Genomic DNA, 15000 nt, shown 5'->3' on the forward strand with positions numbered 1-15000 from the left:
CTAACATCAGTCCAACAATACTCAAACATCAAATGAACAACAAACATCAGACGAACATCAGCCTAACATCAGTCCAACAATACTAAAACATCAAACGAAAAACAAACATCAGACGAACATCAGCCTAACATCAGTCCAACAATACTCAAACATCAAACGAACATCAGCCTAACATCAGTCCAACAAGACTCAAACATCAAACGAACAACAAACATCAGACTGAACATCAGTCCAACATCAGTCCAACAATACTCAAACATCAAATGAACAACAAACATCAGACGAACATCAGCCTAACATCAGTCCAACAATACTCAAACATCAAACGAACAACAAACATCAGACGAACATCAGCCTAACATCAGTCCAACAATACTCAAACATCAAACGAACAACAAACATCAGATGAACATCAGTCCAACATCAGTCCAACAATACTCAAACATCAAATGAACAACAAACATCAGACGAACATCAGCCTAACATCAGTCCAACAATACTCAAACATCAAACGAACAACAAACATCAGACGAACATCAGCCTAACATCAGTCCAACAATACTCAAACATCAACTGAACAACAAACATCAGACGAACATCAGCCTAACATCAGTCCAACAATACTCAAACATCAAACGAACAACAAACATCAGACGAACATCAGCCTAACATCAGTCCAACAATACTCAAACATCAAACGAACAACAAACATCAGACAAACATCAGCATAACATCAGTCCAACAATACTCAAACATCAAACGAACAACAAACATCAGACGAACATCAGCATAACATCAGTCCAACAATACTCAAACATCAAACGAACAACAAACATCAGACGAACATCAGCCTAACATCAGTCCAACAATACTCAAACATCAAATGAACAACAAACATCAGACGAACATCAGCCTAACATCAGTCCAACAATACTCAAACATCAAACGAACAACAAACATCAGATGAACATCAGCCTAACATCAGTCCAACAATACTCAAACATCAAATGAACAACAAACATCAGACGAACATCAGCATAACATCAGTCCAACAATACTCAAACATCAAATGAACAACAAACATCAGACGAACATCAGCCTAACATCAGTCCAACAATACTCAAACATCAAACGAACAACAAACATCAGACGAACATCAGCCTAACATCAGTCCAACAATACTCAAACATCAAACGAACAACAAACATCAGACGAACATCAGCCTAACATCAGTCCAACAATACTCAAACATCAAATGAACAACAAACATCAGACGAACATCAGCCTAACATCAGTCCAACAATACTCAAACATCAAACGAACAACAAACATCAGACGAACATCAGCCTAACATCAGTCCAACAATACTCAAACATCAAACGAACAACAAACATCAGACGAACATCAGCCTAACATCAGTCCAACAATACTCAAACATCAACTGAACAACAAACATCAGACGAACATCAGCCTAACATCAGTCCAACAATACTCAAACATCAAATGAACAACAAACATCAAACGAACATCAGCATAACATCAGTCCAACAATACTCAAACATCAAACGAACAACAAACATCAGACGAACATCAGCCTAACATCAGTCCAACAATACTCAAACATCAAATGAACAACAAACATCAGACGAACATCAGCCTAACATCAGTCCAACAATACTCAAACATCAAACGAACAACAAACATCAGATGAACATCAGCCTAACATCAGTCCAACAATACTCAAACATCAAATGAACAACAAACATCAGACGAACATCAGCATAACATCAGTCCAACAATACTAAAACATCAAACGAACAACAAACATCAGACGAACATCAGCCTAACATCAGTCCAACAATACTCAAACATCAAATGAACAACAAACATCAGAAGAACATCAGCATAACATCAGTCCAACAATACTAAAACATCAAACGAACAACAAACATCAGAAGAACATCAGCATAACATCAGTCCAACAATACTAAAACATCAAACGAACAACAAACATCAGAAGAACATCAGCATAACATCAGTCCAACAATACTAAAACATCAAACGAACAACAAACATCAGAAGAACATCAGCCTAACATCAGTCCAACAATACTAAAACATCAAACGAACAACAAACATCAGAAGAACATCAGCCTAACATCAGTCCAACAATACTCAAACATCAAACGAACAACAAACATCAGACGAACATCAGCATAACATCAGTCCAACAATACTCAAACATCAAATGAACAACAAACATCAGACGAACATCAGCCTAACATCAGTCCAACAATACTAAAACATCAAACGAACATCAGCCTAACATCAGTCCAACAATACTCAAACATCAAACGAACAACAAACCTCAGTCAAAAACAGTCAAATAAGAGTCATTCAAAAGTAAAAAAAAAAAGTCAAACAAACAACAAATTAAACAAATCAAACATTAGCTGAATATCAGTCCAACAGTCAAACATCAGATGAACAACAAACATCTTTCAAAAAACAAATCAAACATTAGCCAAACTTCAGCTTAACAGTTTAAAAACAGTCAAACAGTCCAACAACAGTCAAATAAGAGTCAAACAAATGTCAAGAAACAGTAACAAAAACAAAACATACAAACAAATATGTCAAACAAATCAAACGTCAGCCAAACAACATTCAAGAAACAGGCAAACATCAAACGAACAACAAGCAACAGTAAAAAAATAAAATAAAATAAGTCAAACAAACATCAAGAAAAAATATCAAACATCAGCCAGACAACAGTCGAAAAACTGTCAAACAGTACAACAACAGTCAAATAAGGGTCAAAAAACAGTGAAATAATTAAAAATAAAACATCAAATGAACAATAGTAAAAAACAAATCGAACACCAGCTGAACATCAGTCAAACAAACATCAAGAAACAGTACAAAAACAGACAAACAAACAACTGTCAAACAAATCAAACATTAGCCGAACATCTGTCAAACAAATGTCAACAAATGTCAAGAAACAGTCAAACATCAGACGCACAATAACAAACATCTCTTAAAACACATTTAACGTCAGCAAAACATCAGTTCAAAAACAGACAAACAAACATCTGTCAAACAAATCAAACATTAGCCTAATATCAGCTGAACATCAGTCAAACAAATGTCAAGAAAGAGTCAAACATCAGCCGAACAACAGTCAGAAAACAGTCAAACAACTTTTAAACCTCAGTAAAACATCAGTCCAACAACACTCAAGAAACAGGCAAACATCAAATGCACAACAAACATAAGCTGAACATCAGCTGAACAACAGTCAAGAAACAGTCAAACATCTGTCAAACAAATCAAACATCAGCTGAACATCAGTCAAACAAATGTCAAGAAACAGTCAAACATTAGACAGAAAGAGTCAGAAAACAGTCAAACATCAGTCCAACAATAGTCAATAAACAGACTAACAACAACAAACTTCAGTCAGACATCAGTCGATCTTCTAGTGAACATCAATCAGACATCAGTGTTACAAGATCAGTCTGATATGAGACTCACTTCAGTCCTTCAGCAGGTAGTCTGGTTCCAGACAGACAGACGGTCTTGAGTGACACAGAGCTGCTGAAGAACTGCTTAAAGGACGAGGGGAACTCTTTACTCTTCCTGAAACACACAAGAGTGAAGAGTCAAACACCTGACAGGTACACACATACAGTACCTGCTGCAACAGTGTGTGTGTGTGTGTGTGTGTGTGTGTTGTACTTGTACCTGAAGACACTTCTTGACATGTTGAGAACTGATAGGTGTTTCAGAGAACCACGATAAAGTGAGGAGCATACCTGTAACACACACACACACACACACACACACAGTTTAGTTCAGTTTGCACTGTAATAAAGTCTTATCTGTTGTGTTATATGTCATAAATAGTCTGACCAGATCAAGGGAACAATCACTGTTTGACATATCCAGAGTGTGGAGACTATTCGGTTGACCCAGGAAACTCCACAGATTCTACAAACATAAAAACAACATAATAAACAACCTTGAAAGAGTGACAGAACAGATCAACACAAATACACATATATCTCTCATATACACACAACTTTAAATGCTAGTGTTTTTGTGTGTGTTTGTGGGTGTGTGTGTTTGTGAGAATGTGTGTGTGTATGTGTGTGTGTTTGCATGTGTGTATATGTGTGTGTGTGTGTGTGAGAGTGTGTGTATGTGAGAGTGTGTGAGAGTGTGTGTGTTTGTGTGTGTGTGATAGAGTGTGTGTTTTTGTGTGTGTTTGTGTGTTTGTGAGAATGTGTGTGTGTGTATATGTGTGTGTGTGTTTGCATGTGTGTTTATGTGTGTGTGAGTGTGTGTGAGAGTGTGTATATGTGTGTGTGTGTGTGTGAGAGTGTGTGTGTTTGTGTGTGTATATATGTGTGTGATTGTGTGTGTGTGAGTGTGTGTTTTTGTGTGTGTGTGTGTGTGAGAGAAAGAGAAAGAGAGAGTGTGTGTGTGTGTTTGTGTGTGTGTGTGTGTGTATATGTGAGTATGTGTTTGTGTGTGTCTGTGTGAGAGTGTGTGTTTGTTTTTCTGTGTGTGTGTTTGTGTGTGTGTGTGTGTGTGTGTGTGTGTGTGTCTGTGTGAGAGTGTGTGTTTGTGTGTGTGTGTCTGTGTGCATGTGAGAGTGTGTGTGTGTTTTTCTGTGTGTGTATGTGTGTGTGTGTGTATATGTGAGTGTGTGTTTGTGTGTGTCTGTGTGCGTGTGAGAGTGTGTGTTTGTTTTTCTGTGTGTGTGTGTGTGTGTGTGTGTTTGTGTGCGAGTGTGTGTGTGTTTTTCTGTGTGTGTGTGTGTGTGTGTGTGTGTGTGTTTGTGTGTGTGTGTGTGTGTGTGTGAGTGTGTGTGTGTGTACCTACAGGCATGTCGTCTCCTTTGAGTGTGTTTCCAGACAGATTAAGGTGTGTGAGTGTGCTGCAGATGGAGGGATTGGAGCAAAAACACAGAGCCAGAATGTTCACACCTGAAACAACACAAACACACACACACACACACACACACACACAGATACATTGTTACAAACCTTGATCTCTACACATAACACTCAACACACACACAGGTCACTATGAATGTGATTTCAGTAAGTGTGTGCTGTTGTGTAGCGTGTGTGTGTGCCTTTAGTTGTGAGTGAATTCTTGCTCAGGTCCAGGTGTTTGAGTCCAGTTGTGAGTTTACACAATGCAGAACTCAGAGCAGCAACACCTGTCAATCAAACACACACTAAGAATCAAACACACTTTTAAAAATTATTTTTGAAAGAGAAATTTTACAGTTCAACTATTTTGTTTTGATAGGTGTAAACACTTAAAAAAAAATCTTTCATTGGTTTGCTAGTGTGTGTGTGTTAGTGTATTTGCATGAGTGTGTTTGTGTGTTATACCTTTGTCTTCAAGTGAGTTGTTGGCCAGATTGATTTTTTGTAAAGCTGAATGTGGATTTTGGCTTAAAGCACCTGCAAACTTCAATGCAAAATCACTGTAACACACACACACACACACACACACACACACACACACACACACACACACACACACACAATGATACAGACAAAGTCCAAAATTCAAATTACATACATGTGTATGTTTATATTCTCAGTTCATGCTTTGATGCCAGGGTTGTGTGTGTACCTCTTGAGTCCTGTGTTGTCTAGAGTCAATTCTTCTAGGTTTGTGGATCGAGACACAACTCTCAATATCTGATCACACAGATCTGCTGTCTGCTCACACACACACACACACACACACACACACGTACATCATCATCATCATCATCATCAGTATTTAAGCACAGATTCCAGCAGCACTCTATAGAGTTTCATATACAGTCAGTCACCAGTTTAAAGTCCTTTATGGAGAGTTTGATGAACCAGCTATTGAACTCCAGAGCAGCGATGATCGCCATCAGATCCCTTAACACATATACACAAATAAATGTTTCACAATTTACACACACATACATAATAGGTCTGTATTTTGACATGTACCAAGGTAATATCATGTTTTTTGAAATATTACCACTGTAATACCATGTTTTAGGTATGTACTATGGTGATGCCATATTTTTTGGACATGTACCATGGTAATATCATGATTTTTGGACATGTACCATGGTAATACCATGTTTTTAAGCATGTACTATGGTGATACCATGATTTTTACACATTTACCAATGTAATACCATGTTTTTGACATGCACCTTTGTAATGCCATATTTTTTAGACATGTACCATGGTAATACCATATTTTTGGGAAATCTACCACGGTAATACCATATTTTTTGTACATGTACCATGGCAATACCATGATTTTTAGACATGTTCCATGGTAATACTATGTTTTTAGACATGTTCCATGGTAATACCATGTTTTTAAGCATGTACTATGGTGATACCATGTACTTTTTTTACATGCACCATTGTAATGCCATATTTTTTGGATATGTACTATGGTAATATCATGTTCTTTGGACATGTACCAAGGTAAAACGTCGTGGTTACTGGTGTAACCTCCGTTCCCTGATGGAGGGAACGAGACATTGGTGTCGATGTAGTGACACTAGGGGTCACTCTTGGGAGCCCGAGACACCTCTGGTCTTTGATAAAAGGCCAATGAAAATTGGCGAGTGGTATTTGCATGCCACTCCCCCGAACATACGGGTATAAAAGGAGCTGGTATGCAACCACTCATTCAGGTTTTACGCTGAGGAGCCGATATAAGGTCCGGCCATTTCAGCGGGTAGTTCAGCGTTGTGGCAGGAGGGACCAACATCTCGTTCCCTCCATCAGGGAACGGAGGTTACACCAGTAACCACGACGTTCCCTATCTGTCACTCACTCGACGTTGGTGTCGATGTAGTGACACTAGGGGTCCCTATACAAAATGCCACAAGGCTGAACTGTGTTATGTGAACTGGCGGTGTGTGGTGGGCAGACTTGCTGTGTGCCTCATAGCCAGCGCACCAGGTCGACACGTAACCTCCCCCAACACAGTTATGAGTGTCGAACGGCCCTTTTTGGGGACAAGTCGACTACCCAGAGATAGAGACAGGCTTAACCCAGTCGTGGCCACTTTCCCCTTCTCTTTTTCCACTCCCTAAAAAAGAAGGGGGATTATCTGACTGGGCCGCCAGGTCTAGTCGGGGGTGTCCCTCCCAAGGGGAGGACACCGCGGAGACCACACCTCGCCCCAAGAGAGGGGGGATATTTAAGTGGAAGAATACATCACATGGTCTTTCCAACCATGTGGAGAGCCTTCAAGGTAGATCCTGCCCAATGGGGGAGGAGTTACTACAACATGGAGACTGAAGGGCTCTGCCCAAGGAAGACGCAGTTTGCCAGTAGGGAAACGAACTAGCGGAAGATATAGATCGCATGGGGTTAGCCTTACAGGGAACCGCCAGATGCGGAGCACCTACCCCAGAACCGGGCTCTTAGTTAGCGCGTGTACTGGGCCGGCAGCGAGTCTCTCCGAAAACTCGACTGCCACAGGGCTCGGAGGAAGTCAACCAGGGAACAACTTTTGTGAACACTACTGGGAATTAACAGTGCACGTCTTCAGCTCAAAAGGAGGTGGAAGGCGCTATGTGCAAGCGATACACCCGGCCGGCTATCCCGGGCTTATCCGCTTGTGTTGCGTGCCACTACCTGGGATGAAACCGGTTCCACCCGGAGGTTGTAGAACCTTGCAAAGGTGTTGGGTGTTGCCCAGCCCGCTGCTCTGCAAATGTCTGTTAGAGAGGCACCTCTGGCCAGGGCCCAAGAAGCCGCTACACCACGGGTAGAATGGGCTCGTAGCCCTACCGGGGGCGGCATGTTTTGGGCGAGACATGCCATAGTTATGGCGTCAATGAGCCAGTGGGCGATCCTCTGCTTGGAGACAGCGCTTCCTTTCCGCTGTGCACCAAAGCAGACAAAGAGCTGCTCAGAGATTCTAAAGCTCTGTGTGCGATCCAAATAGATGCGTAAAGCGCGCACCGGACACAGCAACGCCAGGGCTGGGTCTGCCTCCTCCTGGGGCAGCGCTTGCAGGTTCACCACCTGGTCCCTAAAAGGAGTGGTGGGAACCTTGGTCACATAGCCCGGTCGGGGGTCTCAGGATCACGTGAGAATAGCCCGGACCGAACTCCAGGCACGTTTCGCTGACAGAGAATGCTTGCAGGTCACCTACCCTCTTGATGGAAGTGAGCGCAGTCAGGAGGGCAGTCTTCAAGGAGAGTGCCTTAAGCCCGGCTGACTGCAAAGCTCAAAGGGGGCTCTCTGTAGACCCTGAAAAACTACAGAGGTCCGATGAGGGAACAAGGCGCGGCCTGGAGGGATTCAGCCTCCTGGCGCCTCTTAGGAACCTGATGATCAGATCATGCTTCCCTAAGGACTTACCGTCGACTGCGTCATGGTGTGCTGCTATGGCAGCAATGTACACCTTCAAGGTGGAAGGGGACAGCCTCCCTTCCAACCTCTCTTGCAGGAAGGAAAGCACTGATCTGACTGCGCACCTCTGGGGGTCTTCCTGATGGGAAGAACACCACTTAGCGAACAGACGCCACTTAAAAGGCATACAGGCGCCTCGTAGAGGGAGCCCTAGCCTGAGTGAACATGTCTACCACCGCAGGTGGGAGACAGCTTAGGTCTTCCGCGTCCCGTCCAGGGGCCAGACATGGAGATTCCAGAGGTCTGGGCGCGGGTGCCGGATGGTGCCCCTTCCCTGAGAAAGAAGGGCCTTCCTCAGGGGAATTTGCCCGGGAGGAGCTGTCACGAGGAGCGTGAGGTCCGAGCACAACGTCTGGGCGGGCCAGTAGGGTGCTTACCAGGACGACCTTCTCCTCGTCCTCCCTGACCTTGCACAGGGTCTGTGCGAGCAGGCTCACTGGGGGAAAACGCATATTTGCGAATGCCAGGGGACCAGCTGTGTGCCAGCGCGTCTATGCTGAGGAAGGCCTCGGTGAGGGCGTACCAGAGCGGGCAGTGGGAGGATTCTTGGGAGGCGAACAGGTGCACCTGTGCCTGACTGAATCGACTCCAAATCAGCTGGACCACCTGAAGGTGAAGTCTCCACTCTCCCTTGAGGGTAACCTGTTGTTACGGCGCGTCCGCCGAAGTATTGAGGTTGCCCGGGATGTGAGTGGCTTGCAGCGACTTGGTGCTGCTAACTCCGTTGGAGGAGACGGCGGGCGAGTTATGACATACAGCGGGAGCGCAGACCGCCTTGGCGGTTGACATATGCTACCGCTGCCATGCTGTCTGTCCGAACTAGCACGTGCTTGCCTTGGATCAACGGCCGGAACCTCCACAGGGCGAGCAGAATTGCCAGTAACTCGAGGCAGTTGATGTGCCAACGCAGCCGCGGACCCGTCTAGAGGCCGGCGGCTGCGTGCCCGTTGCCAACAGCGCCCCAGCCCGTTTTGGAGGCGTCTCTCGTGACCACGACGTGCCTGGAGACCAGTTCTAGCGGAATACCTGCTCGTGGAAACGAGAGGTCGGTCCAAGGGCTGAAAAGACGGTGACAGACCGACGTAATGGCCCGCGGTGTGTCCCGTGGCGCCATGCCCGTCTCGGGACTCGAGTCTGGAGCCAGTGCTGAAGCGGCCTCATATGCATCAACCCGAGCGGGGTGGCCACCGCCGAGGATGCCATATGCCCCAGGAGCCTCTGAAAAAGTTTCAGTGGAACCGCTGTTTTCTGTTTGAACGCCTTAAAACAGGCCAGCACCGACTGGGCGCGCTCGTTTGTAAGGTGCAACTCCAAACCGAGAAAAGAGATGCTCTGAACCGGGAGGAGCTTGCTCTTTTCCCAGCTGACCCGAAGCCCTAGTCGGCTGAGGTGTGAGAGCACCAGGACCCTGTGTGCGCATAACCTGTCTCGAGAGTGAGCTAAGATTAGTCAGTCGTCGAGATAGTTGAGAATGCGAATGCCCACCTCCCTTAACGGGGCAAGGGCAGCCTCTGCACTCTTCGTAAAGACGCGAGGAGACAGGGACAGGCCGAAAGGGAGGACTTTGTACTGATACGCCTGACCCTCGAACGCGAACCGCAGGAAGGGTCTGTGTCGAGGAAGGATCGAGACGTGAAAGTACGCATCCTTCGGGTCTACCGCCGCGAACCAATCTTGATGCCGGACGCTCGCTAGAATGCGTCTTTGCATCAGCATCTTGAACGGGAGTCTGTGTAAGGCCCGGTTCAGTACTCACAGGTCCAAGATTGGCCGCAACCCACCGCCTCTTTTCGGTACAATGAAGTAGGGGCTGTAAAACCCCTTCTTCATCTCGGCTGGAGGGACAGGTTCTATCGTGTCCTTCCGTAGGAGGGTAGCGATCTCCACGCAAGGTAGCAGCGTTTCCGACTTTCACCAAGGTGAAGTGGACACCGCTGGACCTGGGTGGATGCCCGGCGAAGTGAATCGCGCAGCCGAGTCAGACGGTCCGGACCAGCCCTCGTGACGGACTGGAAAGCGCAAGCCATGCGTCCAAGTTCCGCGCAAGGGGGACCAAAGGGACAACGTCATCGGATGTACCGGCGGGTGGGGCCTCGCAGCGGGGTGGAGCTTGTCCGGGAAAGCATGTCGTCATCTCCGCGTCAGCCTGTGACTGGGCGATCGACCCCGAAGGGAGGAGCCCAGCTGAGGCTTCCGACTGGACGAGCCCGCTCTCCGATGCTGCGCTCGAGAGCTCATCACTTTCGCGGGCTCCGAATAAGAGGTCGAACTCGCCGTGAGACGAGCCGGCGGACTCACCCGGAAGCCCGATCGGGGCAGACGAGCGTGCTGGGGAATGGGAGGTCCGCGGGGGGATACCCGGTGGAGGCGGTCCCATTGGGGTCCCCAAATCGCCCCCAGTGCTAGCCGCGCTGGCCTCAAACCCTTGGGTAAAAGGACCGAGGCGGGAGCCTCTGGGGTGGCTCGCTTTCTTACGAAGGCGAGCCGCGACCGCAACGTTGCTATGGACATATTCTCGCAATGAGAACGTGACCATCCACGAATGCTGTCTCCACGTGAGCAGTGCCCAGACACGAAAGACAGTGATCGTGACCGTTAGAAGGCGAGAGATAACGAGCACAACCAGGAATAACACACAATCGGAAAAGCATCTTTAAAAAGATGCGTCTTTAAAAAGACGTTCCGTGTGTGCGCTCTTTTAGAGAAATATATACTCTTTTAGAGGGGAAAAATGCTCTTTCAGAATATATACTCTCTAGTTTTTCTGCCGAAGCGCCCAGGGGCATTCTCTGCAGTGCACCAGTGCAGAGGAGGGAGAAGCCGCTGAAATGCGCCGTCAGATCCAGCAGGTGAATGAACAGTAGTATTCAGCTCAGCGAGCATGACCGTTCGGCTCTGAAGAGAAAATCTGAATGAGTGGTTGCATACCAGCTCCTTTTATACCCGTATGTTCGGGGGAGTGGCAGGCAAATACCACTCGCCAATTTTCATTGGCCTTTTATCAAAGACCAGAGGTGTCTCGGGCTCCCAAGAGTGACCCCTAGTGTCACTACATCGACACCAACGTCAAGTGAGTGACAGATAGGGAACCATGATTTTTAGACATGTATCATGGTAATACCATGTTTTAGGCATGTACTATGGTGATACCATGTACTTTTTTTACATGCACCATTGTAATGCCATATTTTTGGGACATGTACCATTGTAATATCATGTTTTTGGACATGTACCATGGTATTACCATGATTTTTACACATGCACCATTGTAATGCCATATTTTTTGGAAATGTACCATGGTAATATTGTGTTTTTTGGACATTTACCATTGTAATACCATGTTTTTACATGCACCATTGTAATGCCATATTTTTTGGATATGTACTATGGTAATATCATGTTCTTTGGACATGTACCAAGGTAAAACCATGATTTTTAGACATGTATCATGGTAATACTCTGTTTTTAGGCATGCACTATGGTGATACCATGTACTTATTGGATATGTACTATTGCAATGCCATGTTTTTGACATGTACCATTGTAATATCATGTTTTTTGGACATGTACCATGGTATTACCATGATTTTTACACATGCACCATTGTAATATCATGTTTTTTAAGACATGTATCATAGTAATACTATGTTTTTAGACATGTACCATGGTAATATCATATTGTTGGGAAATCTACCATGGTAATACCATGTTTTTGGAAAATGTACAATGGTAATACCATGTTTTTGGGCATGCAACATTGTAATGTCATATGATTTGGACATGTACCATTGTAATCCCACATTTTGTTTTTTTACATGTATTATGGTAATGCCATGTTAGTTTGACATGTACTATGGTAATGCCATGTTTTTTAGGAATGTATCATGGTACTACCATGTTTGTTTGGACATGTACCCTGGTATTGCCATGTTTGTTTGGACATGTACTGTGAATGTGTTTAAAAAAGTGGTGATCATACAATATGTAGTTTTATTAACAGGATAAGGAGGAGCAAATTAATTTAATCTGACCAATCACAAAGCCAGAGTACGAGTATATAAACAGCTGCTTAGCTCTACGTAGCACTGAGGGTTTCCGGCATCCAACCACCTCCCCATCTCCTCCTATCTATTCCATCAATACTAATCCTGTCCGGGGGTTGGGGGGGGGGGGGGGGGATTTGAGCTCGGGTCAAGTCTCGAGCCTCGAGCCCTTCACCCCGGACAGCGAGCCACACATGTTTACACTATCCTTAATACAGGATTAAATTAACTGTGAACTACTGAAACCATGGTGTTGCCTATATCAAAGAATTATGGTATTACTATCACTGCACTATAAGGACGCCACAGTACTGTTCTGTGAGAGCAGCTCACAGGTGTGTCACAGGTTTCTGTGTGTGTGTCACCTGTTGTCCAGGTGGATGAAGTCTTGAAGACAGAAATCTCTAGTATCCTGAGACAGATAGATAGTGTCCACGTCCTTCAGAAACACAAACAGAAGAGTGAGAAAGACACAGAGACACAGATGAGACATAAATGAGACGAGAGAGACTAAAGCAGTACTGACCCACTGCACTTCATCTCTGTAGGGAACTCCTAATTGATCACAAACACACCAGTATATACGTGAGAAACCACCTACAGACAGACAGAGAGACCGTTTATTAAGACAACTCTAGTGCAAACACAACCACAGTGTGTGTGTAATCATAATAATACCTAATAATTAATTATTCATAAACACAGAAAGATAGAAGAGTATTTTGCATGTGGAATGAGAGTAGAGATTGATGAATGTGAGAAGTCAATGAGAAGGACATTGCAGTAGTCCAAGCAGCAGGTTACAGAAGCATGCACTACAGAGTTTCAGCATATGTTGTGATGTGTGTTTGTGTGTGTGTACCGCAGGGTCCTGCTTCTGTTGTGTTGTGATTCTCCCATAGTGTCTGTAAACTGGTGGTTCTCTCAACCGGCTTCAAAATAAGTCTCTTTATTACCCTCCTGAAACACACACACGGATGAAATAAACACACATACAGGCGGGTATAGAGACACTGGGGCCCATTCTTAAAATCTTCCTGTAAATCATTCATTAAGTTTTCGTATTTTCAAAATGTTCGTTGGTACAAACAAAACTTTGACCAAGTGTTTTGTGTTCTTTGAGGTAAACTGGTGTGACAACATCTCGATAGAAAAAACTAACGAATGAAAACATGAATTACTATTTGAATAATCTACCTTAATAACTGACATAAACTAGTAAAAAAGTGTTTCCTTTTCTTTTTTTAACATACACGTAATTGAATTACATGTTTATTTGAAACTTGCATTTATTTTTTCAAAGTATAGTTTATTCCCAAATCTGCTTCCTAAATTCTGTCTTGTTTTTCCAGCAGAAGTGCTTAGCATGGCACAAATAGGTTGGCAGGAATCTGGTGGAGAGTTTCGGGAATGTCCATTTTTCGAGCAAATTTTACACATATATTTACCCTTAAAGCTTTGTATGCTTGCGAGAAAAAAATGGATCAAAATATTAATAATTACACTCTTGACCAACACTAAATAGGTATCGTTTGAAAGCTTAGAAGCTCTACTTTCCAATGCATATAGACATTATGACCAAAACTGAACAAGTGCTTTAAAATTTGCAGACAAATCAGAAGTGTTCCAATTTGATCATTTATATTTAAAAAAAAAAAAAAACTGCACTGTACATATTACTGTGATCAATAAAAACATCAAACTGATCAAATAGTCATGTGTCATATGTTGATGGAAAGCTCTCAAAGAGTAAAATACAACCAGCCTATTTTTTGTACTCGCAGATAAAAATATAGCGAGTAATAGATAAGTATATGTCTTTGACAATTATGTTGGTGTTGCTTATATGCTGCATTTTCGCTTAGAACTTCACAAAAAAAATAAAAAAAAATAATGGAACATAAAATATCACATATCATAACTTAGAGGAGGTGATTATCTTTCAAACGAGTCCACACACAAGATAATCAGATGTATAGATCATTAGATAATCCACATGAAGCACAATGTTACATATGGCCACCAGGAGATGGCGCCAAATACATGACACAGACTCAATGATGACTCAAATGACACAGAATGAAACTAGTTTCCTTATTTACACCCAGAGATATATATATAATGTCAAATAAGAAAAATATGAAAAAATGTTTTTGTGATTTTTCAGCAGTTTCTTAGGCCTTTTATAAGCTTTTAATTGTGCATGTGTGTGTGTGTGTGTGTGTGTGTGTGTGTGTGTGTGTGTACAGTCTTACAGTGGATTGAGTCCTGCACAGATCTCCTGTATGTTTGTTCCTATCAGTGCAATGACACCATCAGTGTCCTGATCAGACGTGAATCTCACAGACAGCTGTCCTCTGTCATAGTCCAACAACAACTACACACAACACAACACAACATTTAGATATTTACTGCATTTGTGTGATTAAGCCAATGCATCCATTTAGATGCATTCTTGATTCATCTGCTTGTAGTTCATCGTTTTATGTGTACCTGATTCTG

At 43.7% G+C, this 15000-nt stretch overlaps 1 protein-coding gene across 1 annotated transcript in view; it reads right to left on the reverse strand.

Annotated features, from left to right (window-relative positions):
- The window catches only part of LOC127425126 (F-actin-uncapping protein LRRC16A-like), a 43480-nt gene that overhangs the window by 24380 nt on the left and 4100 nt on the right, over positions 1-15000 (reverse strand). The window contains exons 4-16 of the mRNA XM_051670790.1: positions 14992-15000; positions 14754-14875; positions 13361-13458; positions 13025-13095; positions 12864-12937; positions 5863-5938; positions 5658-5746; positions 5411-5505; positions 5146-5232; positions 4890-4993; positions 3915-3992; positions 3747-3817; positions 3537-3641 (exon numbers count right to left, since the gene is read on the reverse strand). The exon at positions 14992-15000 is cut by the window's right edge and continues 51 nt beyond it. Coding sequence (XP_051526750.1) covers positions 3537-3641; positions 3747-3817; positions 3915-3992; positions 4890-4993; positions 5146-5232; positions 5411-5505; positions 5658-5746; positions 5863-5938; positions 12864-12937; positions 13025-13095; positions 13361-13458; positions 14754-14875; positions 14992-15000 — 1079 coding nt within the window. The remainder of the gene's footprint in view (positions 1-3536; positions 3642-3746; positions 3818-3914; positions 3993-4889; positions 4994-5145; positions 5233-5410; positions 5506-5657; positions 5747-5862; positions 5939-12863; positions 12938-13024; positions 13096-13360; positions 13459-14753; positions 14876-14991) is intronic.

This window comes from Myxocyprinus asiaticus, chromosome 34 (assembly GCF_019703515.2).
Source record: "Myxocyprinus asiaticus isolate MX2 ecotype Aquarium Trade chromosome 34, UBuf_Myxa_2, whole genome shotgun sequence".
Taxonomy (NCBI): domain Eukaryota; kingdom Metazoa; phylum Chordata; class Actinopteri; order Cypriniformes; family Catostomidae; genus Myxocyprinus; species Myxocyprinus asiaticus.